At 43.6% G+C, this 26233-nt stretch overlaps 1 protein-coding gene across 3 annotated transcripts in view; it reads right to left on the reverse strand.

Moving 5' to 3' along the window:
- Window positions 1-10353: 10353 nt before the first annotated feature.
- Window positions 10354-26233, reverse strand: part of LOC119655153 (protein charlatan) — a 40264-nt gene continuing 24384 nt past the window's right edge. Inside the window, exons 2-6 of one of the 3 annotated variants that reach the window (XM_038060893.1) lie at window positions 20521-20744; window positions 18975-20287; window positions 18632-18766; window positions 11880-12158; window positions 10354-11574 (exon numbers count right to left, since the gene is read on the reverse strand). In XM_038060893.1, the coding sequence (XP_037916821.1) occupies window positions 10431-11574; window positions 11880-12158; window positions 18632-18766; window positions 18975-20287; window positions 20521-20712 (3063 nt within the window). In that variant the 5' untranslated portion in view covers window positions 20713-20744 and the 3' untranslated portion in view covers window positions 10354-10430. Of the gene's footprint in view, window positions 11575-11879; window positions 12159-18631; window positions 18767-18974; window positions 20390-20520; window positions 20745-26233 lie in introns of all 3 variants that reach the window. The other 2 variants (XM_038060891.1, XM_038060894.1) reach the window with 2 other exon arrangements.

Here is a 26233-nt window from a genome sequence, read left to right on the forward strand (position 1 = left end):
TTTAGAATTTTTAAATTCACTAAGTGATTAGTGAGAGATTTAATAGGTAATTGGACTTTTCAAATTTTCGAGGTTGCGTGTTTTCACTTCTAAACTATGTGGTTTTTACGAAGTATATTTCTAGACATCCGTGACACTCTCTCAATCAGACCGTAACAGGGTTCGGAAGTGCAAAATACCAGTGAGATCTTCCCTTGTGTTTCAATCTTGCGTTTTAGTCATCACCTCGATTGCTAAGTAGTCTGTGGTAGTGCGTAGTGAAGGTCCTCGGTACGGTTTCTTGGACTGGTTTTTTGCTGCTTTCTAGCTCAGGCCGAGTTTTGGTCCAAACTGCGGGCAGATTCACGCTGAATATAATTCGTACCCTTGTGTTTTACGAATTATAAAAGGGAGCGTACAACACTTGTCGGCCGTTTCGTTTCCGCTGCTCTCAGGGCAGGTGAGGCAGCGTCTGAGGAGTTGCCTCTGCCCTGGTAAAGAAACTGTAACCGTCTTCGTCTCTCGTTTCATTGTTGAACTTTGGGTTTTAATCCAAAAAGGGGAGTCCGTGGACCATAAAGAGTGGGAGCCAGTTGCTCTCCATTTGGTCCGGTCCGACATTGCGGACTTAGGACTCCTCAATCCCTAAAAAGAATTTGTCTTTAGAAAAGTCTCAGAGATATTCGATTTCGAAACTCCAATTTGGTAAGATGATCACAGATTTGTAAATATTGCAACCAAAAATGAAGTCATCACTAAAATTTATTGTTAGTAAACTGAATGTTGCTTTCAATTACGAACAACAGAACACCTCACTTTCAGAAATTCAAAGAAAAATTTGCAAAATTCATTCATAATGAAGCCAATCAATCATGCTTATGTTCAATCTTCTTCTTTTTCTTCAGCCTTTGTCCCGTTCACAAGCGGGGTCGGCTCGTCGTGATCGGCTTCGCCATTTTGGCCTGATCTGGGTGCAATCTCGAGGCTTTCAAATCCCCATCCAGCGTATCAAGCCACCGTTGCTTAGGTCTGCCTTTTGGTCGTTTACCATCGACTTCGATGTTCAGACCAATCTTGGCAAGTGAATTCTCGTTTGCACGAATTGCGTGACCATACCATCGAACACGCCTCTCTCGCAACTTTTCCACGATCGGTGCAACCCCATAACGATCGCGGATATCCTCATTTCGGATGTGATCTAAACGTGTGACGCCACTAGTCCAACGTAGCATCTTCGTTTCCATTACCGCAAGACGCCGTTCATTGTCTTTTATGGTCGGCCAACAATCAGAACCATAGAGAGCAACTGGACGAACGACATTGCGGTAAATTTTAGATTTCAGACGTTCGTTGATACGTCGATCACAAAGGACACCAGTTGTGGAAAGCCATTTCATCCAGGTTGCGTTAATGCGTGAAGCAATTTCATAACGCAGTTCTCCATTGGCTGATAGCGTTGACTCGAGGTATTTATGTAAATAGCTCAGTTCTAGGCAAATCACTGCCGCTGACAGTGATTGTGCCTGTCTTATGGGGATCGGTCGTCAAAAATTCAGTTTTGTTTAGATTCAATCTGAGACCGTGTTGCATGAGGCGATCATTCCATTTTTGAACAAGTTGCCCGAGATCATTTTTGCTATCAGATGCTAGGAAAACATCATCTGCATAAAGCAGTGTGTAGGGCGCTGGACGTTGGATATCCCGTGTGACGGTGTCCATAACAAGGACAAAGAGGAGTGGTGAGAGGGCACTTCCTTGATGAACACCAACAGAGACACGAAGCGGTTTTGATATACCCGCCATACTTCGAACTTTACTTTTCGGGTCGTGGTAGAGCAATTGAACTCAGTGCACCCCAGTTCTTCTGGTACGAAGTGTTGTCGTAAAGCATACCAGATGAGTTCGTGTGGTACACGGTCAAACGCTTTCTCTAGATCCAGAAATGCAATGTAAAGAGGGCAATGCTTCTCACGGTGTTTCTCCATGAGTAACCGCGCAGCGTGTATTGTGTCAGTAGTTCCGCAGTTCTTGGCAAATCCCGCTTGATTCACGGTTATTTCAACGATTTCGCGAATACGGTTGTCAAGAATGCGTTCAAAGATCTTCATGATATGGGAAAGTAACCGGATCGGACGGTAATTTGGACATTCTGCTGGACTACCTTTCTTTTTCCATATTGGAACAGTGGTACTTTCTTGCCAGTCAGATGATGTTCTTCCTTCCTGAATAACCCGGTTAAAAAATTCACTGAGCCACAGTGTTGGGTCCCAGCTCTTCGCCTTCCAGAGCTCAGATGCGATGTCGTCAGGTCCTGTTGCTTTCCCCGATTTCATTTGTTTTATTGCCTCCTCGACTTCAGTTGCGCTGACTGGTGGAACTGTTCCAAATGTCGGCAATGATTGTGGAAGTGGAGGATGAACAAATTCTTCAGTTGAAATCTACTCGAAGTATTCTTGCCATCTATCGTTGCGGCTCAACGGTTGGTAAGCAAAGTACCGTTCTTATCATTAACACAACAGAAGTGTACGATATCCTGTGTGCGTTCATCACGGCTTTTAGCAAGTGGATACAGATCTCTCTCGCCATCCCGAGTGTCCAGTTTATCGTAAAGATTTTTGAAATGGTTCGCTCGGGTGACAGCGACCGCTTTCTTTGCTTCCCGGTTGGCATTCTTATAAATTTGCCAATTAGCAGGTGTTTTATCGTCGCTTTGTGGATCGTGTCTTTCATTTGGTTCCATGATTCTTCCACATTCGTAATGGTTGGCAATCGTATGAGTGAGACCGTTTCTTCTTCCTTCTCACCAAATCGCCACCATTTAATGCGCGGCGGACCAGTGCGTTCCTCACGCTGTTTTATCGGTGGCTTAATTCGCAGGACGGCAATCAACGACCGATGTTGAGGTGCGATGGTCTCATAGGGAACGACTTTGCAATCAGTGACAGTGGTAAAATGTTGGCGTCTTATGAGAATATAGTCGATTTGCGTTTTATTGTTCCCACTATAAAATGTAGGAAGATGAGACAATCGTTTGATGAACCATGTATTCATAAGTACAAGGTCATGGGTGTCAGCAAAATCGATTATACACTCGCCACTTTCATTGCGCACTCCAAACCCCTTTCCTCCATGGCACCTGTTATCGTCTGCCTTTTCACTCACATGACCATTAAGGTCGCCGGCAATGATGATATAGTCGTCAGCAGGCACATGACAAGTCTTTTCATCGAGAAGTTGTCAGAAGGCATCTTTCTCGGCGTCAGGCGGACCTGTCTATGGTGCGTACGCGGCGAAGAAGTGAATAGTGTGATCAGCTGATATAATGGTGGGCTTCATCAGTCGATCATCAAATCGTTCAACTTCTTTAATAGCATTATGGAAACCCTCTGAGATAGCAATGCCAACACGGTATTGACTGTGTGGGCTATCAAAATAGAGAAGTTTATAGCCATTTTCACCGCGTTCGCGTTCAATGTCGCAGCTTTTGGCACCAGACCATCGGGTTTCTTGCAGAGCGCAGATGTCAATGCACCTTTTCCGAAGGGCTCTTGCGAGTTCCTCTGTCTTTCCAGTTAGGGTACCAACATTGAGCGTGCAGACACGTATTTGTTTTGTTCGTTGTGTTCGGACTAACTTGCTTACGTCCTGACGCTGTCCATGCGTCAAGAACCCTTGCCCATTTCTCGACAGGACCCGTCCTGCCGCGTCGACTGAGGTGGACGCCCTAGCATTTCTCCGAGGCTTGCGACTCAATCCGATCATCATGTTAATCACGTTTATGTTCAATAAAGAACATAAACGTAACATGAAGATATAAAATTAATAAATAGTCTTAATTTTTTCCATTTCTTTAGTGTCGGAACTGCTGGCAGTGGTTCACAGAATTTACCATTCCAGGATTTAGTTTCATCTTTGCAACCCATTTGTTTAGTGTCGGCAATGCTACTTTTCTCTTGTATGGAAGCCTGTATGCTCGAGCAGAATAAAGAGAAATTGCAGAAGAAATATCCTCACTACTCCGACGCGTCTTTTTATTCGGATTTCCTATTTTCCGAATTTGCCCTTTCGAAAAAGCAGCCTTGAGTGAAGAAATAATTCGTTCTGCTATTTGTAGACGTGTAAGACTTTTTTTATTGCGAACTTTATTTATATATTAATAGTAATCGTTGATGCAACAATTCATATTGGATCAGGGCCTTGTGTGGTTTAGAGAACTTCACCCAAGACCGTAACTGTACACTACAGTAGTACACTGTAGGAGGCAATGTGGTCAGCATTGCGCTCACCCGAGATTATTACCCTGATTTGACTCAGGTACTCATTCACAGCTGAGTCGACTGGTATCCGACGTCAAATCACGATACAAATCCCACTGCCTCCAATATATATTAATATTTCCAATTCTTTGCTACAATCGTAATCAACCCTGTTTTAAACAATTTATTTAGATTAGCGAAATAAACGTATTTCCACCCTAATTTCAACTTACTCTGTCTGAACCTGGGCGTCTTTTCGAGTCGATTGAACAGGCGAAATACTTTCTACTTTGCTTTGACAACTTGCAATTTCTTCTTGCCCTTAATATAATTAATGAAAATTAGAATTGAATTTATTTATTTATCAATTTGAGGACTGCCAAGCCCACCATCAACTTAATGGTGGATTATATTAAGGTCATAGCAACATGCTGAGCCACTTTTTATGCGCGGACCCCTGGTTCATGGGCAAGTATCCAATGAAAAAAAAGAGGAAAAAGGCTAGACCGTTTCGTCCAAGAAGGAGGCACAAAGATAAGCAGAATACAATATCTGACTACTATTTTTTGGTTAGGCTGCTGACAATATGGACGCCTCCACCTTGAATGATAACATTTAGCCTTTTCCTATTTTTTAAATTTCATCTTCAAATTGAATAACATACCTCCCAAAAGACCATACAGCATTTTGTACCACCTTCTTTTGTTTCCTGAGCTTCAGCCTTTTGGATCTGTCGCTTTCATTACCCTGCTCCCGTAAATATTGCCTTGGAATAGCGTCATCTTTTAACTACCCTTTGCTTTCCACAGTCTCCAGAAATATGTCCTGGAGCTTATAATTGCCTTACACTAATTGTTTTGAACACACACGAGCGGTTTTGAAGTCGATCTTCCTTCACTTTTTGCAAAATTTTTTCCACTCTCTCAAGGTGCTTCCTCTTTTGTCTTAATAACCATCTCAACCACTTATCGCGCACCTCATCATTTTCAATTATTTACAAAAGTTTGCCTCAAATACCATTAGTAGAAAAATTAAAACTGCAAATTTGAACACTTCTCAATAAAGTATTCGCAACGATTTTCAAACTGAAAGGGACTACTCGATAATCACGACCCAAGTGACGTCACCAAATTAAAAAATGGCGAATATCATGTTCGGATGATATTACCTTGGCTAGTCTATGCATACTGGGGACAACCCAGAAATGTCTGGTGCAAGCATGGATGTGTCGAATCTTGCACTTGGTGACGGTGAAAATTTCGATTTGGCAACGGGCAAACTAGTAGTGAGAACAGAGAAGAGATCGCTGTGAAATGTGCATGTGTCTCCGGCGTCTCGTCTTCAAAACAAGGTGTCCAAAACGTGTTCCCCCATGATGACCCTGGCTCAAATGAAAGAGCACCTTGCATGCCAGCAAGGTGAATCTTGCAATGTCAAAATAACCACCAATTAGGCTGAAAATATGTCCAAGGTAGCCAAGGGTTCCTTTCCTGATCGAAAATCGGCTAAAACAATGTCCACTTCCATCAGCGGAGAGACGCCTCCAAAAACCCCGAGAATGAATTTTTATGATAAAAACACGACCAAACAGAATGTATTTGGTTTTAATGGGTCGAATCCAGGCAAATCAGGACAAAAGGGAGCGCATGGATCCGTTAGACCTATACACACATACAGAAGCCCTCAACTACGGCAAAGGTATTGTCAACATCAAGTGGAACAGTTTCGTGAGAGCGTCGGTATTTTTTAAAACGGATTAACGGGTCACAGAATGCGGTTTCAAGACCTTCATACCATTTAGTGAAACGTGCCGCTATGACATCATTAAGGATCTATCACTCAATTATACGGAAGAGAGAATCATTCAAGTCTCACAGTCCAACGAAAAAGCAATCAAAGCCCAGAGCACAGTAGATCTACTATAGGCAGTACTCTTACAAAAATGACCTCACTTGCAAATGTGCTTGCAGAAGCTTATCTGTACACATCAGAGACGCTAAACAAGGAAAAGGCATAATCTTCGTCAAATCGTATTGGTAAGAGAGAGATCGGTGAGCTTTTGCTATTCTGGTACTACGGCGTGCTCACCCATATAGCAAAAAGTTGTTTCACGTATTCACTTATACATAAGCAAAAACTTGCCGATCTCACCAATACATTGGCAAGTCCGGGCGGTATGTCAAACACAGCTGATCGGATTTTCGCTACATCTCGCTCATGCTCAAGGGCAAAACAATTTGAAATCGTGTGTACTCGCACTGATTTCCCCCCTTGAGGGGCAAGGGGGAGTGTGGTAGCTGTCTAGTATCTAACTGTGGCCCAGAGGTTCACAAGAGGTGATAGTGAATACAAGAAGATCAAAATACCCACGGAGATGGGTGTATAAGTTGTTCTGTATTTCAATAATGAAGCATGCTATCGGGCTAGAAAAATTGTTAAACGTAACAGAAAACTCTTTTAATGAGATTCTTTTAATGAAGAAGATAATGCTAACAAACATAGGCAACACAATCACGCTGGAAACGGAATCAGAGGTGATGCCAGTCTGTCTGATGAAACAGCTTCAGTTCCTGCCATTGCTGATTCGATTACTCCCCCTGCAACCGATGAGCCATCCAATTTCAGTGCGAGTTTTTTCCCCACTTAAAAAACTCGCAATTTAAGGTTTTCGTAAATTTTAATGCTCGACTAGCAAACGCTAGTCTAACCGATTTAAACTTTACTGCGCCGCTATTTGTAAACTGGGCCCGATAAATTGCTAAAGCAAAAAATACGAGTTTTACCCCACCTACTCTACCTAACAATCTAACAAAAAAATAAATAAGATAGTTTGTCTGAAATAATAAAAAACTTGTTGTTTCTTTTTCGTTGGTGTAGATATTTATTCTTGCAAAAACCGATATTTCGGGAACCACTTGTTCCCTTCATCAGTGCTAACAAGTCTTGCAGACTTCGTCCATCTAAGTTGACCGAACGGGTGAAGGGATTAATTTTGTCATCAGTGAAAGAAAATCCAAGAAATGCGGCTTCCAAAATTAGCGAAGATGTAAGGGAAACCAATAAAGACATTCATGAAGATACCGTATGAAAAATATTGACAAAAGCCTATTATTATTGCCGTGCAGCGCGTACATATCCTACATAAACCGAAAGAACAGAATAGAAAAGTTTGGGTGCAAGCCCTAAGCGAAGGGTCCGTGGACCAGAAAAGAAGGAGTAAGTTGCTCCTCAATTGGTCCGGTCCTGCATTAAGTTGATGCGGACTTAGGACCCCTTTCATTCTCAAAACGAGAATAGAATTCGCTAATGAATGCATAAAAATGACTCCAGGATTTTGGGGGCGGTTCCTATTTTCCGACGAAAGCAAGTTCTGCATCTTTGGAATAAAATTAAAGAAGTTAGTTAGGCGGAAGAAGGGAACAGCGCTTAATAAAAAAAACCTTCTTCTAATAATTAAGCACGGAGGAGGTGGTGTTATCAGCCACACCTGCGCGCCATGGTTCGCGGTTAGCTGAAATGCGATTCAGCAGACTTACCACACAAGAGCACGCAAGTGTAGGCGTGCTCCGAGGAGCCCAATTAGCGCTTTGGTGCGCCATTTCGATGCCACAAACTCCTAAAACCGTGACTGTTATGGGAGCAGGGAAGCAGAGTCCAGTCGGCTCGGATCTTCAGAGGCAGCCCGTAGCATTCACGAAGGAAAGTAGCTCTCCCACCCTGCAGCTAGAAATCTCTTTGAGGTCCCCAAAGAATGGTTTACAGTGTTCGCAGCCTGACTCTAGCCAGAGCTGGGCAATCGCAGAGAAAGTGCATGAGGGTTTCCCTTCATTCTCCGCAGCTTCGGCAATGCGAGTTGGAGGGTATGCCGAGCCTAGCGGCATGGTCCCCGATGGGCCAGTGCACCGTGCAGAGCATCCAAGCTATCGAACACTTCTGTTGTGTGGATTATAGTTGCATTGCTAACTGATCGACGACCCACGTGCACAAACGGCGGGAATATTTCGAGTAGATTCCAAAGGAAGAAAATAGTTATCCAACCCATTTGCAATTACTGCCGGCATTCAGAGCATTTCTACTTGTCAGTTTCACAAAAGCTGAGGACATAACGACATTGCAGCTAAGCTTCGGAAAGCGAATAGCTGGAACTCAACATTCAGTGAGGATTTCAATCGCGGTATTGAAGATGATATATCTGTCTAGCGAGAAAGCACAACTATTCCAATATATACCACGACCATAAACGGGAAGTTGGACGCTTCAGGTATGAAAGGGTTTATGTATTTCTTATATAAGTGGTATAAGAGTGGAAATTTGTCCCATCAGTGTCTAGCACGTAATGTCCATGCATATATTATGTCAGAGTATCCACTTTTGCGTGCTACTGACAATCAGAGTCCTAGAATTTGCCGTGAAGCGACAACTTTGATCTATTATAACTTTGTTTGTTATAGTGCGATTTCCGCCAAACTTGGAATGATCATGATCTATATTATAGCCTATATTGTTCACAACTCTAGGATGAACTCAAGGGGGTGTTTTGCGGTCAATTACTAAAAATTATAGTAATATACTTATTAACTTTATTTGAGCAGATACCGATATGAAGGATATTTCGGAGCCTAGACACCGTACAAGTGGCAGCTTCGTGATTTTTCGGTTGGGTGGGTTCTGAGGATAGGTCCATGAAAGAAATGACCACTTTTCAGCCCTCGCCCTCTCCCATTGTGCAATAAATGTCAAAACAGAGACCAGCTTTGAAAAGTAAAAGTAAAGTATTGTACACCCCTATTTCGTATTTGTGGAGACCTCCCCTTAAATTTCACATACGACGATGTAACTCTCTGTATGCGTGAGCCTTCACAGTTCCCCCCAAATTTGAGGTCAATCGGTATAACAGTCTCTGAGAAAAATGAGCGTGGTAGACAAACAGACAATAAACCGATTTTAATGAGGTTTTGTTTCACATGAAACGTTAACAAGAAGGCAGTCCTTCGGAATATTGAAGTTACCCTCATATTCGATTATTACAAACCATGAACACATTTTTGGCAATTGCATTTGTGACATCGTTTAAATAATCACGAAATAAATTGGGCGTCTCAAGAGCTGTGTAACTACTGGCCTGATATACGCTGCGCGGTTTTTCATGTAGAAACGATCCGAAGAGTAAAGTTGAAGGCGTGGCAGGTGTATCAAAATTGGTCTGTGTCCCTGTCAGTATTCATCAAACAGCAACTTGTCCAAAAATGGAATGATCGCCTCATGTAATACGTTCTGTAACTGAATAAAACCGAGATTTGATTACCGATCCTAATGAAACGGGTATGATGTATCATTGTCAATGAAAGCGACCTACTAACAACTAAGTTATTTAAGAACCTCGGATCAATGCTATTAGCCAACGGAACACTTCAATGAACTTTTCAAATCCAAAATCTACCGCAGTGTCGTTCGCCATGTTGTCAATTATGGTTGTGAGTGCCAGCCGACCAGCAACGACAATGAGCGCTGCCTCCCGGTAATTGCTCCATCGAAATTGTGCTCATACTTGGTGCAATTTCAATCGCTTGAAATAGGGGAATATACATAAATGCGGAAATAAAACCATTTGTTATTTTACAAACCTATGTAATATTAATTTTTCTTTTTTTATTACATCATTATTATTTTGCTCTTCCATGTTTACCTTAAGAATACTTTAAATTTTTTTTTCTCGACTTTTCTATTTTAATTTATTTTAATTAAAAATCATCTCTTTTTTAGATTTAGCTTTACATCATTACAGCATTACAACGGTAAATTGAGAAAGTGATTTTGACTTCCTAAGATCTCTATTTTATCTTGCTTCCTAGGGGGATTCTTATAAACTTTTGAATTAGGGAATGTGAACGAATGAATGCATTTCGAGTGGCTGAAATCAGGTACAATGAAATGAAATTACCTATTTAGTTTTTCCTTCGACATTTTGGTTAACTTAAAAGATAGATAAAGCTAGGAACAGTAGAATTTTCCGAGAAATATATCACCATTACCCTTGTAAAGCAATTCCCGACTGCAGTATTGCCATTTGAAATTACAATCACTGTTCCAGGGTGAATCGGGGATGTGTGTTTTAAAATAGGATTTAAATTAATTGGATTAAAGAATGGCAACAAAGCTATGACCGTGTTGAATTAACTTAATTGGAAAAAGGGATTACATGTGTCCCCGGTTCGTTAACCTCCTAGGTGGCATATACCACTTTCTCTTATTGTGTTCTAAAATCATGTGAATTTTATAACTGTAGTCTCTGAAAAATACTTTATTGCATAGTTTACACTTTTGGCTGTGCGGTGAATGACGCCAAAATCGATGCAAAGTCAAGGAGCCGGCAGTATGGTATGGGAACAGGATCATATCATGTCCTAATGAAGTGTTGATGCATTTCGAACATGACAGTCGTGGATCGACTAAACGTTTCAAGTATTTATCCCGTAATATCGTCATGAAATCAGGTTTCACGATTTTCTTCGGCTTCAACTGTTTTCGTTTTCTCTTATTATTCGATGGTGAAATGCTAGGGTCACTAGTGGGGCATAACGTGGAGTTGGTACTTGCAGGTACACCATTGGCATAAGTAATTGTTATGTCCTTTTTCTTGCTCAAATACTCGACGTAGTTGCGTGTCTCGTCGTCCATTTTCGAGTCGTTTGCAGTTTTATAGTTATTGTTAGTAATTTCGTTCTTTTTCGATTCTTCACTGAGTCGACTAGTGAGTCTGTTCGTAATCGCATGGATACTGGGTTTCACACTCGGCTCAGCGCAAAGCAATGGTACTTCTGCGTAGTATTTGTTGATGATCTCTTTGACATAGTTCTGGAACTGTGCACTTGCATTGTTATTCTCATACTCCATGTTGGTGAATAGTGAATTGGAGTTCTCCTTATCCTGTTGACTTAGGAAGTTCAGGCGATGTCCTTTTGTTTGTTGTCCATTGGATTTTCGACGATCGATGTCAAATAGCGATTTTTGATAAGCGGGAGGCGATTTCATGTGCTGCCATTGATTTTCATTTTCTTTTTCGTGGAACGTTGACATCGCCCTTTTATCCTTTCTTGATGAAGGATAATCTTTTGAATTCAGCACATGACTCGGACTGCGGTTGTTCTTATCCAACATTATAGATATTGACCTAGAATTGTTGGAGAAATCCTCACTCTTGATGAATTTCATCATTGCCTCGTAGTTATTTCGACTGTTTATGATGTTGTGTTTTCGAGCTTTTACTACGCCTCCCGCATTATGAAAATCCTGAGCGACAGATGCGGTATTTCGACTTATCGCCTCCATTTTCAGTTGACTAAAAGAGAAAAGCGAGAGGAATATTATTACCAAGGTAATTCGCAAATTCCCACCGATTTTTACATAAAAAATGAAAAGTGTAAAACAGAAGCAATTGGAAAGAACTAATATGTTGGTGATGGATAACCAAAATAACGGAAAAATGACGACAGGGTGATATAAGTCCACAGTAAACCTTATCAACAACACAAGTGAAAACTACATTAACCATAAAGTGATAAAAGGAACCGAATTAGAGCAACTTAAAATCCAAAAAAAAAAAAATCCACACAACATTTTCAAGGTGTCTTGAAGAAAAAATACCGCGTATAGTCTTCTGGATCACTTCCATCTGCCTCCAAGTATTGGAAGAGCCTCTCGGCTCCGCGTTTTTGGTTTGAGTTGTTTGTGGTCAGAACTCCACTTTGTTCGTTGCTTGTTATATGCGTTGGCGGTATTAGAGATCCTGTAGCACTTAGTCGCCAGCCAACCATCGAAGATGGATTCACGATGATCTCTTGGATACCATTTGTATTAGTTGCATTACCTGACGGATCATTCGTTGTGTAGATGGCTACACCTGCACTCGTTGCCTGGATTGTGCTAAATCGAGATTGGGGGGAGATAATTTTTAGAATAGTCCGCATAGTTCAGCTGATTGAATGCAAGTTGCCTTTAAGTGAACTGTGATGACTTGATTTTCCAATTTTTGATATTATTTATTCTGTGACCGATAGGGATATTATCAAAAGGCCCATTAAGGGGTTGTTTGATTTTTCTCTCAATTTGTTTTTATTCGCTTGAAATATCTCTAGATTCATAATCAAAAACGTTTTTGTACAAAAATAACTCAGAACTATTTTTAAAATTATTTTTTTGGAGCAACTTCTAAGAAGAAAATCGCTTTCCAATATGCCAGAAATTTGACGTAGCATTATATCGACCAGAGAATAGCTAGAGGAACAAGATACCGCTATGGAAGGGCTATTGTATAGTGCTGGGGTAGCACAGTGAAATGTGAAACCAGTAAAGAACATTATTATGGACCATACTGTTAACCATGTTTTCGAAAGCGACTAGCAGCAGAATTCGAAAATATTCAACTTGTGGTTTCGTCTAGGGCAGAGGCAGCTCATCAAATGCTGCGGACTCAGGACTCTCGCAATTCCAAACATTTGGAGCAGCTTCTTCTGGCTTAGGCTCGAATTTTACTAGGCAATTTTTCGTAATCGAGCACAATGCTGACCACATTGCCTCCTAATGTACCGTTACGGTCTTGAATGAAGTGCTCTAACACACTTCAAGGCCCTGATCCAACATGGATTGTTGCGCCAACGATTATTATTAATTTTCGTAATGGCTACATATAATGGCCAATGCACAATGAGCGCGAATGAGGCGGGGGGCTGGTGAGTGGTCAAATGAAGTTCATTACATGTCATTGTATGGGGCAGTGCGGGGTCAAGCAGTGCAGTGCAGGACTGACGCGGAATACATTTATTTATTTATTTAATTAACGGACAACAAACAGAGAGAATTCCAATTAATTATTGTCCTCAGGAGGAGGAGAAAGCAAAAAACTTATCCTACGTTTAAAACTACTTAAAGTAGGGAAGTTAAAAGGACCAAGCTGTTTTGCATTATAATTTCGGCAAAACCTGGGAATCGGGTAATGAAAATAGACTTCGAGCTCCGCGAAGGGCACGTTGAAAATATCTGCGTTACGTGTGTTATAAGACGCAGGACGGCAGGTGATCTCGTCAGCGGCGGAGCAGTCCATCAGACCCGAGGAAAGTTTAAAGATTGTGCATAGATCCAGATAGGATCTACGCTGTTGTAGGAAGGGAAGGTTTAGAAAGCGGAGGCGGGAGGGGTAATCCACACGAGGGAAGCTTTTCTTAAAGAAGAGGGAACGGGTGAATTTACGTTGCACATTTTCAAGGGCAAGGCAATCACAGTAACGGGAGGGTGACCAGATCACGGAGCAATACTCGAGGGTATTCCTTACGAGGGAATTGAAGAGAGCTAAGGAGGGTTGGATGGAGTCAAAATCAGAGGAGGAGCGAAGAATAAAGCCTGACAATTTTGCTGCTCGATTGATGACATCGAGGCAATGGGTGTCAAAGCGGAGCTTATTGTCGAAAGTGACTCCGAGGTCTTGAGTGGAATTTAAGCAGGATAAGGAATGTCCGTCAAGCGAGTAGGAGAAAGAAGTGGGTGAGGATTTTAGGGAGTAGCACATAGAGTGACACTTTCTGACGTTTAGCGCTAAACTATTAGTCGAGCACTAACGAACCAGAGTGTCCAGGTTATTCTGAAGGGAAACACAGTCCATAAGCGACGATATAGCGGAAAACAGCTTAAGGTCGTCTGCATAGAGCAAACAGGGACAAGTAAGGAGGGGAGGAAGGTCGTTAATAAAAAATAAAAATTGCAAAGGACCCAGAATAGACCCCTGTGGGACGCCAGAAGAGGGGGAGGAGGAGCGGGAAGTACAGCTGTCAAAAGAGACGCGGCAGGATCGGTTGGAAAGGTAAGAGGCAAGCCATAAAACAAGTGGTATGGGAACGTTTAGGGACGAGAGTTTGGATAGAAGTATATTGTGATTTACAGTGTCGAAGGCTTTCGCGAAGTCAGTGTAAATGGTATGCACTTCTTGCCGTGAATTTAGACATTTGGCGACAAAGTTGGTAAAGTCAAGCAGGTTGGAGGCAGTGGACCTACGTTTAATGAAGCCGTGTTGTTCTTTCACTATGTGTTGGCGAAAGTGGGCGGACAACCAGTCACTGACATATTTTTCCAGGATTTTGGAACAGGAGGAGAGGAGGGAAATGGGACGGTAATTCTCGGCAAGCGAACGATCGCCACTTTTGTGAATGGGGATAATGAGAGCCTCTTTCCATAAGCTGGGAAAATGATTCTCTTCCAGGCTTTTGTTGAAAATAAGAGATAGGGGAAGGGAGATGGACTTACAAGTTTGGAGCAAAAAGAGGTTTGGAAGACCATCGTAGCCAGGTCCGACCTTGGCATCAAGTTTGCCAATGAGGTATTCGACAAGGATAGGGGTAAGAAGGGGAATGGTAGGCGATGCGAGGCAGGCTACATCTACCATCGGGAGGGATTCGAAGGAAGGGGGAGGAACATAGACTGACGAAAAGTAGCGGCAGAGTAAATCACAAGATAGTTGGGGGGAGTTAGCTGAGAAGCCAGAGAATTTAATGGACGGAGGGGATAACTGGGCAGGGCAGCGGGAGTTGCGAATGTGGGACCAGAAAGGTTTCAGATTTCCGCGCTTTAGTGAGTCTTCCACGCTGGACAAATATTCGTGTCTGGACTTACGTGTTAAGGATTTGACCGAGGAACGAAGGGATTTGAAAAAAACTAAGTCAGCAACGTTTCTAGAAGACAGGAACTTCTTTCTCGCAGTCTGTTTTTGACGTAGTTTTTTGTGAATTTCAGTGGTGAACCAGACGGGGTAAGAGCGTAAGCACTTAGGAGAGGAGGGAACGTAACAAGGAAGAAGATCAGATAAAATGGTATAGAAAGTGTTGAGTGCTTGGTCACACATAAATGGAGAGAGGAGGGGGACCCAGTTGAGTTCAGACCTTCGAAGTTCGCCTTATGAAAATTGAACTTGGTAGGTTTGCGAGCAACAGGAGAGTGTAGTCGGGATATCTGAACATCGAACTCGAGAGGAGGATGATGGGTGTCCGGGGCAACGTAAAACGGAGCATGAAGGGATTGGGAAAGATAACGTACAGGAAGGTTAGAGAGGACAAGGTCAAGAGTGCGATCTAAGTGGTTTCTAGAAAGGTTAAATTGGAGGGCCCCGCAGGTGTACATGAAAGTGGATAGAGGAAGGGAAGGGTGGGTCGAGTTATTAGGGAGGGAGGGAAGACCAGGAGTACCGGGCCAGGAGAGCATAGGAAGATTAAAGTCACCACAGAGGATGAAAGGAATTGAGGGAAATAAAACGGTTAGGGCCTCTGATAATCTGTCGAAGAAATCCTCGCACAGGGAAGACTGGCTTAGGCAGAGAAAATATACACACGATATGATAAAGGGACATACGTTTGGCGGAAGGACACGTATAGTAACAGAATCGTAGGAGGAGGAGAAGGAGGAAAAGATGATTTCAGCACGGAGAGGGGACTTAACAGCTATTAGGGCACCTCCGCCAGTTGTCTTGCCAAGCGCAACGCAGTCTCTGTCACAACGAAAGACAGAGTAACCTTCGAGGAGCTCAGAATCTAAAATCCTGTCATCCAGCCAGGTTTCAGAAATGCAGATGACATGATGTTGGAATGCTAAGGCAGACAGTTTGAAATCCGACAGCTTGGTCCTTAGACGCCTTACATTTTGATAAAATAGCGTATAGTTATTGGAATCATTCAAGTTCGGCGAGGCAGGCGGGCGGGCCGGAAATTTTGACGAAGCTGAGACCTCTGATAAGGCTTACCGAAGACCCCCTGTGACCAAAAGGAGGATTGGACGATAGCTTCGAAGTCATGGGGATATGTCACTTTGAAGGAAGCTATCACTCGGTCAGGAGAGCCATCCTTCGTCAGCTTCACACAGGAAAGAGGTGACAGAGTTGAGTTGCTTTTGCTTCTGATATAGGCCAGAATTTCATCGGGCGTAGTGGAGTACGCTAGCCTTGACACGAACAGCTGTTTCGGTGGCGAGGCGACGTTCAATTGGGGGCCGCTCGGACGAGATGAGGTCGGAAGGGCTTGCGGTTCAACGGTGGCGGGCGTCGATGATACACAGGATGAAGCGTGCGGTGGTGCTAATGTAGCGACTGTAGGATAAACGCCAGAACTTCGTAGCGCATCCGATGTTGCGTAGGGAACTTGTCCCTGGGATGGAGGATTTTTCAGTAGGCTAGCGGACGTCATCGGGTTGATATCATCTTTTATGGACACACTGGAATAGAGCGAGGCAGATAGAGGCAGAGAATTAGAATTAGTCGACCGGGGCGACTTAGGTATGGCGCCAGTTTTGTTGGCTGCAGTCGCTGGCGAGGTATAAACAGAGCCAGTCAGCGGCATCTCAGGAGCTGAGACTACGCTGGTGCTCGATAAAGCAGCAGCTTGCGGGGGCAGAATTGCCGGCGATTTTGAAAATGCTAGTTGAATCGACGCCAAAGTCGCCGTGTGTTGATGCAGCAGCTGAATTGCATCCGATAGCGTGGTACTGCAGCAGGTGTTACAACGATAGGTAACGTTAGGGGAAAATTTAGCCCGAATATCTATAAACGAATATCTATCCCTGAGGCCAGTCTCTCTCTCTTTGAGGGTGCGCTGTCTCTCCTCGAGGGCGATGTGTGGCTTTTCAGGGGCCAAGCCTCTTGTCTACCAAGACCGTTAGTGAGTGGTGATAGCCACACCATGTACAAGGTGACCCTACGACGAAACCACAAGTCGTAGATTTTGTGTATTGGGTGCTACCCTAAAACAGGATTTCGGCAATTTGAAAATGTAACTCTAGCTCTTTCATCTGATTATTTAGTGAAGTACACTTGAATTTTCCCCTCCCGAACACCACCTTGTCGTAGTGGGGGAGTTTGTAGTAGTTTACTATTCCACTAAGGGTGTTCAAACGTGAATATGGAAGCAAGGGATTTAAACTCTCCAAGTCGTAAGAAGTCACAGACTTCGAATCCACCCGCAACCATGAGCGCGGCCGAGGCAATGGAAAGCTTGCATTTAGTGCCTACGCCGAAGTTAGCCAGAAAGGAAAGTACGGAAACTCTCTACTTGAGAGAAACTGGAAATCCAACTACGGCCGGCTCGTCCGCGATACTACAGCCCAAATCTACCCGCAAACGGAAGAGAAAGGCTCGGCAGAGGAGAGGAGGCTACAGACTACTCCTTTCTGTCAGAACCTGCTTCTTCGCCATTACGGGGAGGAGCGAAAGAAAGGGAAGCTAGTGACGTGAACTGACACACGTGAACGCTACTGGTTTAACGCCGGTATATGGAAATGGAACCAGGGTGGGGATCAACTGGTAACCCCCATTGCGGAGGAGAATGAAACACCCTTGGGAATGAGGACATGAATGTGGCTGTACCACTAGGAGTGGTAATATCTAGAAAAATCGGACGCACGGAAGCGGAATCTTCGGCGGAAGGTGGGGATCAGCTGGTAAGCCCAGTGAAATCCACCAGATGCACCAGACTCTCCTGTCAGTGGTATTGCGCGCAAGAAGGGTAAAACTAACATAATGGGGGTTTACATCCACGCAGACCACGGGGATTAGGACCGGTGTGCCGTAAGTCTCCGAATCACAGCCCCGATAAAGGTTTCTTCTACCTCAGATATTTATTGAGGCGCGGCCCCTGAGGTTCACTCCCATCCTTGACGTCATCAGGCCATTATTTAGAGGATGTCTCTAAAAAAAGTTTTGCGGGGTTATTCTCTAAATAATGACCTGAGGATGTCAAGGATGGGAGGAGTGCATGGTTGGATTAGCACCGGGAACAGCCGTGAAGTGACGCAGTGGAAAAGGATTTTGGAGAAATTTTCTTTGAGGAGGAGAAAGGTTTTGATTAGTACCGGGAACAACCGTGAAATGACGCTGTGGGAAAGGATTTGGAGAAGTTTCCTGTGAGGAGGAGTGCTAGGCATCGCGGGAGGATAAAGGGTTGCTTTTTGAAACGTTTCCAAAAGTTCTACTAGGTGAAGTGTTGTGAATTCGAGAATACCGTCCGTCCTTTGATTCGAGCAATTAAAGTTTGAAAATCCCGAGTACGAGTTCGATGCTGAACTCCGGAATTGGCTTGAAGAAACCCAATTTTTTCAAGCAAGGGATAGAAAAGTTTACCGAACTTTGGGAGAGAGTCATAAATAATTTAGGGAGAATATATTACATTGTGGGAACATAAAAAATTTAAAAACTAAGAAACGGCTGGAAATTATGCTCCAACAAAATATTTTAGTAGTTTTACCGGACAATGTTTCAAAGTCATCACAGTTACGAATCCTGCCCAAAGGCAGATTGCAAAAGGAGCAGAATAATTAGCAAAACAATAAAAGCACATCTAATTTTACACACAGAAAAACACTGGTATTACCCAAAGGATGTTGTTGGGTTTTGGAAGTTATTAATTTGGTTGTTAGTTGTCACGAGAGTATTCCCTATTGTTCTTAGCACGTTCGTAGAGTTATTATTGGTATTGTTATTCCTTGAGGGTCGCTGATCGTGAGGGCTACATTAAATTCAGAAAAACAGGAGGAGGAGACGATTTTTGAATAGTTCTATCCTAAATCATTCATGAGTGAACAGTTTCTGGAAGATTCTTGGAACTGGATGGTTTGTTCTTTGGTAACAAACAAATTATTATTTGAAATATTTCCTATTGCCTTCCATAAACTGACATTGTGGTCTAATAAAATTATGGTGTATCCAATACTTACTGCACTTCATTCAAATGAGCTTGGTATTCTTCCTGGTTCTCCGCTAGGAATGAACATTTATTGCAGGCTTTCTTGTTGTGTACTTTCAGGACATGTGTCGCTAATCGCTCAGATCTTGCTGCTTTATAATCACAGAGCATACAAACGAATGGTTTTGTATGGGTATTTAAGTGCCTTTTTAAACCCCATTTATCGGCACCTGTCCAAGGACAATAGCAGCAACTGAAACGCTTTTCTCGTTTTATTTTAACTGGAGATTTCTCATCCCCTGTTGTTTTTTCTTGCTTCAACTGGGGAGTCTGGATAATCTGGGCAGTTGCTACGCTCTCTATAGTTTGGGCTATGCTTAAGCTGGTAGCTTCTTGGAGTGTTCCCGATCGTGGGGTTGTGATAAAGTTAGCGGTAATTCGTTGTTGCTGCTGTTGTTGTGGTTGTGATTGCGCTTGGGGTTGATTGTTATTGCGTTGTGTAAAAATTACAGGTTTCTGCTCGGTGACGATTGTTCTACGGGTTTTGTTAATGTCGTAGGTAAGCTCCCGATGCATGCGCAGGAAGTGCTTCTTCACATGATCTGCCCGATTGAATTGCTTTAAGCAGGCATAGCATTGGAAGGGTTTCTCTTCCTTGTGAATGTTTTCATGCCTTGTGTATAGATCGCGGCGATCAGTCGAATAAGGACAGTGACTACATGAGTATCGCTTCTGAATTTGAACCTGATTTGGATTCGTTTGTTGTGCCTGTGTTTGATTGTTTTGCGAAACCTTATTCTTACGACTATTTGGCGTTTGGTTGTTCACAGGTGCAGTGGTCGTTTGAACAACCACCGTACTGGCATTATTCGCCGTATGGTAAACGGTGGCACCCTCATTATGCTGTTCTGTTGGGGCCACGTTTCGGCTTTTTATGGTTTTCACTGATTTTTGTGGTCCATTAAACGACGCTATCTTTCCGCCACCAGCACCTCCATTGGTCGGCCATGTGATTATTTCTCCAGTGGCCGTTGCAGTTGCCCATCGTTGTTGATCGTTATTCTCTACCGTTGTTGCGACTGCATTAATCGCAGATGCATTGGCGACAACATTAATGGTATTGGAAGATGACGTCGTTGAGGTCGTAGTGACATTAGAATTTGGCTTTGAAATGGTTTGAGTGTTCAGTATTGTTCCGGTTGTTGGAAACCCATTTTGCATCAAAGCTGCCAATCCAAAAGCCGTGGTGAGATGATCCTCGGTTTTGAAGTTATTAGCCGTCGACGTTTCCGCACTACCGTTTTGATCGTATTCGATTGTTGTAGTGAGGGAGCGATCAGACATCTGAAAAGCAGAAAGTCCTTTTTTAGTTGTTGTGGCACTAACAACTGAAGTTTGTGCGTCAATAATCGGTTGCTGAAATGTCAGAAGATTTGATCCAATGTTCTGTAAAGTAAAAATATATTCAAGATCAAGATATGCAATAGATAGTGGGGCTGCAAGATAGCCAGGCAAAAGTTATATGTTGTTTCGCCGAAAGATACTCATAAGAGTCTATCATTTGAATCTGAACTTACCAGAGTTGTAAAGGATCTTTCTCCTTCCGGCGCTGTAGGCCCGGTTGTTGCAATATGTGCTACGGGCGTTCCAAGCGTATGGAGTCCATTCCCAGTTTCCTCACCATAAAGTTTCCGAGTAATTTCTTTAAACATGTCCTCGTAAGCTGCCTCGACATTTGGCGGCTGTGAGACTGGTATTAATGCAGCCATGTTTCATATATCATTTCACCAAACAATATTGCCTACGAAACATTGACAAAGACTTTATGGCTTCTGAACAATATTCCGATAGTTGTTTCCCTTCTCGAACGTTTTTGCTTCGATAGCCCGAACTCGATATATTTATAATAATACCGAACATAATTCCCTTCGTTTCCAACATTATTTTCTTGTGATGGCAGCGTAGAAAAATATCCAAACTATTAACTCTGTTTAAATAATATCAACACTAACTGTCATATGCCCACATTCAACGACGCATTTCTAAAGAACTTTTTACCCATCGGCAAAACGTGGCGAGTTTAGTGGGTGGGAAAACCTCACTTTTCGTCTTCTTTCCTGTTGTGCGTCCGCATTTATTTTCAATGATAACATCTTATGGTGCCGAGGAGAAGAAGAACGAGGGTCTTGCAGACGCACACGAACTGGGGTAGAAACCTTCAAATCTAAAAGTTCGGCTGGAAAAAACAGCACTCAGGGTACCGAAGGGAACGGGGCGAGGGAAGACATAACATTCTTTTTAGGTCAGGTTCTCAGCGAGAGGCATCCTTTTCGAAGCAAATGAATGACCGACCAATCGACCCCTTTCTTGCGTTGCATAGTGGCGAGGAGGGTCGTTTATAGTTTCCTCTTATTTGAGTGCAGTGCGAGGAGATGCTAGAGCATGTGAGGGCCTTTGGGTTGATTTCGAAACGTTCACCTGTGTAGGGTACCCACCGCCTTGTTTGTGTGAATACGGCGAATTTGATACCTACACGTGGTGCCATGTGGGGATGTAGGTAGGCTCATTTGCGACAACAGGTATCAATGCACGGAAGTAACATTCATCTTATGTTTACGCGAATGTAAGAAAAAAATTATTCGACTAGATATATCGAACTCCCCTCTCGTAAGATAGATGGTATTGGAAAAAAGGACTTTTTCTCTTGAACCAAAAATAACCATTGCTAAAATAACCTATTTTTGTTTGCATGACTATTTTGTCGCTTCAGAGTAGAAAGTTACGAAAGAAATGCGAAGAATGGAAGTTGTGAACGCAAAATATGTCTTATTGCAGAATGGAAGCTAATTTAATTACTTTGTAGCTCAAATTTTCTTTTTCATTAGCTTTTATCCCGTTCACATGCGGGGTCAGTTCGCCGTGATCAGGAGCATTATTTTTCTCTGTCATTTGTCTGACCTGGATGCAGTCGCGGGGCTTTCAGATCACCATCCAGCGTAGCAAGCCCCCGTTGCTTCGGCCACCCTGTTGGTCAATGTCTATCGGCTTCGATGGTCAGACCTCTTCCTGTAACGCGAATCTCGTGACCATACCATCGAACAGTATAATCCCATGCCGATCGCGAACATCTTCATTTCAGATGAAATCAAGGCATGACACGCCACTAGTTCCACGCAACATCTTCGTCTCTATTACCGCAAGACGCCGTTCATTGTCTTTTATAGTCGGCCAACACTTAGAACCATAGAGGGTGACCGGGTGGACGGCACTACGGTAAATTTTAGATTTGAGACGATCGTTGATACGTCAATCACGAAGAACACCAGTTGTGGAACACCACTTCATCCAATTTCATAACGCAGTTCTTCTCGCTAATAGCATTGATCCGAGTATTTTAATCGCTCAGTTTTGGGCAGGTCACTGCCGCTGACAGTGATTGTGCCCGTTTCATGGAGTTCGTCAAAAACTCAGTTTTATTCATATTCAATCTAACACGAAGCGGTTTTGATATCCTCGCCACACTTCGAACTTTACTTTTAATGTAATGTATTCATAAGTACAAGGTCGGAGTGTCTTCAGGGGACTGGGGTAGGGGCTTTGTCCCCGAGAGTACACCCATTCCTGATTATTGGGGTTCACTCGCTTTCACACAATACGCTGATACAATTTACTTGGAGAACAAACATAACAAAACTAAAAAAATGGACGGAACATCAGGGAAGGAGGAAGAGCTGACTGCGTTCGGATGCACCACGAAACTGTGTTGCTTACTGCAGCGACCGGCGAAAGAGGCAGCGAGGGCTGAAACCCCCGATGTGACACTGGGACGCCCAAATAAAGAGGGAGCTTTACGAAGTGAGGCGATGGACGGTGTGGGTACGCCAATTCTAATATCTTGCAGTGTTCCTGTTCCGGCAAAAAACCCAGTGAAAAGCCGTCGTAGTCCTGAACGGGTGGATTCGGACATGAACCGAGTGTGCTTGTTAGAACCAAAGAAGAAAGGCTCATCAACGTTCCTCCAGAAGACAATCAGCAAAGGATCAAAAACGGGCTGATGGAATTGGAAGAACTGCCGGACCGCATTTCCTTCTACAGGGGAACGTGAATATCAAGGGAAGACGCGCAGAAAACAGAAACAGTCGCACTTCCCGCTGAGAACACTATTAGTACCGAACGGATCGCAGATAGCCCACTGCAAAGCGAACTGGGAAAAAAGTGGAAAAAGGAAGACGTGCCTAAAGGAGATTTTAACCGAGTAGTTTCCAGAGCCCAAAAAAAACAGACAAAGGACAAAAGTAAAGAACTCGTTACGCCGTCAGAGATCCGTCTGTCCAAATACAAGGAGGCTACAAACCGAAAATCAGTAACAGAAAAGACGAGGAAACAAAGAAGGACTAGATGATCAGTTCATGCTGATTAAGCCGATGGAAGGCAAAATATTTGCCGAAGTCCTCAATGAAATCCGCCATAAAATTAAACCCGAAGACGACGGAGCAGAAGTGTCTTCCATATGGAAAACAAAGGGTGGCGGAGTCCTCGTCGAGCTAGGCTCGAAGACAACTAGTAAGAGTACATTCTGTGAAGCGGTCAAGGGGCTACTGGGAAAGAAGGTTATCATTTTAGTCTAGAGCAATGTGCTCTCTAGAAATCCGAGATTTTGTCTGCCCCACAGAAAAGATTGAAGTGGAGGAGGCCATTAAGCGTGAATGTTCAAAGGTAATCAATGCCCGGATAGGTATTACTTCTGTGACTGCTCACGGCCAAAAACTCGTTGTGGTGGAAATTTCGAGTAATATGGAAGGTTAACAGTGGGGAAATCCAAATTGGATGGGTGGTATGCACGGTACGATTGTAGATAACTCCCAAGTGTTACAGATGTCTGGACTACGTATACACGTCCACAATTTGCAACGGACCCAACAGGAGGACAGCATGCCTCAGACGTGGTCAGGTAGGCCACAAAGCGAAGAACTGCAAGGAAAGCGAAAATTGCATTGTCTGCAAGGGTCGTGGCGCGCCTGTTGAACGCGTTACCCACATTGCGCGTTCGGGGCGGTGTTCAATATTTAGAGCGGAGCTAGAAAGGGCTAGGACGCGACTAGTATGATCAGCATCCTACAAATTAACATACAACGGGCAGCAATCGTCCATGAGATGCTAGCGCACTTCGTTGCCGAGGTAAAAGCTCATCTAGTGCTGATCAGCGAGCAATACCGGAACAAAGATACGGATTCATGGTATCTCAACTTATCGGGTACCGCTGTCATCTGGGTTCGGGATGAATTTCAACTTCGTGTCCTTGCCAAGGAGGCCGGGGAAATGGCTTTGTCTGGATTCGTCACTTAGGGATTAAATTTTTTAGCGTTTACCTGACGGCGGACTTTCGGTGCCGGCTTGATGGTCTGGAAGCCGTTTCGGGCACAGAGGGGCGAATCCTAATAGGAAGGGACTCTAACGCTAGCCCTCTTAAATGGGGCATACCTCGGTCAGACTCCAGAGGGAACCAGATCCTGGAAATGGCCGGTAGAATTGGGCTCTAAGTCTTAAACACCGGATCCACGCCAACGTGCTCAGGCTGCTAAGGAATCATCCCTGATATAATCATCAATACATCGCGTTTGAAATGGTTGACTGTATTTCTCAGCGTGTGGAATGTCGCAAAGGTAAACATCGGGAGATCTGTGAAAGCTTTTGGAACAGACAAAGCCACGCTGGAGGAAACTTCAGAGCATGATGGTGCTAGCAACTTGCACTGTCGTAAATTCAGTTATGAGTTTCCATGCCCCAATCGTGGCAAGTCTTTTATATATTAGCGGGCGGCGGAAATTGCTGACCTGAGGAGGAAATGTAGCACAACGTTTAAACGATCGCGAGAAGACCAGTACTACAATAATGACAGGGTACAGATCAGTTAAAGGAGGACTCCGCTGGACGATAAATAAAAAGCAAAGTTCGCTACTGACAAGAGCTATGTCGACTAGCTGGATGGGGATCCACGGGGACGGGGACTAATCATTCAAAAAAATCCTGGCCCTAAGAAAGAAATAGGCCTAAATGCATGGATATTATTACCTACGGATTCCATTCGGATTGATGACAAAAGCCTGGAAGACGCCGAAGATTGCTCAATTTTCACTATGAAAGAGGTGGAAGAGGTAGTTCTTTCTATGAAAAATTAGAAATTACTAGGGTTCGACGCTATCCTGGCAAAGGTTATATACTTAGGTTTATAAACTGGTGTTTCACTATCGGCCAGACCTACTGCTCGACGCTCGCAATGCAGACCCGAAAGGGGACATTTTTACACCTCGCCGGAGAGTCTGAGTTGCCGTCCGCATACTAACCACTCTCTATGCTTGGCACAGCCTACGTGTCGGTCTATATCTTCCGGATAATAATAATAATAATGGTTGGCGCAACAATCCATTGGATCAGGGCCTTGAAGTGTGTTAGAGCACTTTATTCCAGACCGTAACGGCACAATACAGTACACTTGTATGAGGCAATGTGCTCAGCATTGCATTCTCCCCTGATTATTACCCCGATTTGACTCAGGTACTCATTCACAGCTGAGTCGACTGGCATTCGACGTCAAACCACGATACAAATTTCGCTGATACCAGTGAGATTTGAACCGTGAACTTCCGCACGACAGCCTTGTGCTCTAACCACTCAGCTGTTTGGACATCTTGCGGATATTGACAAATTATCTGGGGCTAGATGATGGGATGGGATGAAGATGATCCCACCCGGAAAGTCTATAAGGGCAATATCTATGGTAGGAAAAGAAGACGAGGCAGACCCTGCCTAAGATGGAGCGATGGCGTGGGCCAGGACGCCAGACAGCTTTTAGGGATATCGAATTGGTGGATCTCGGCGCAAAACCGGGATGTCTGGAGTTCCTTATTAAGGCAGGCCTAGACCGGATACCGGTTGTTGCGCCGTTGATGATGATGATGATGATCTGGGGCTAGAAGACCAGAAGGGAATGAAGATTTTGTCGGGAGTAACACAGAAGCTCATGCTAGGGCCGAACCTCTGAAAACATCTCACGATAAGACTCGATATGCCAGAGGAGTTACGCCTGATCGATGATGATTATGCAGATTATGTTGCGGCATTTATTGTAGGACGTACTGAACAGGCGCAAAGCAGAATTGGCATACTGAAGTGACGGATGGAAGGCTGCTCATGGTTTTAGGCAAGCTGACTAAAGAGACAGTCCCGACCCTGCATCGCGTATAGACCAGCGAATTGATTGTAGAGTCAAAACGATTAAGTACCTTAGGA

This window comes from Hermetia illucens, chromosome 4 (assembly GCF_905115235.1).
Source record: "Hermetia illucens chromosome 4, iHerIll2.2.curated.20191125, whole genome shotgun sequence".
Lineage (NCBI taxonomy): Eukaryota > Metazoa > Arthropoda > Insecta > Diptera > Stratiomyidae > Hermetia > Hermetia illucens.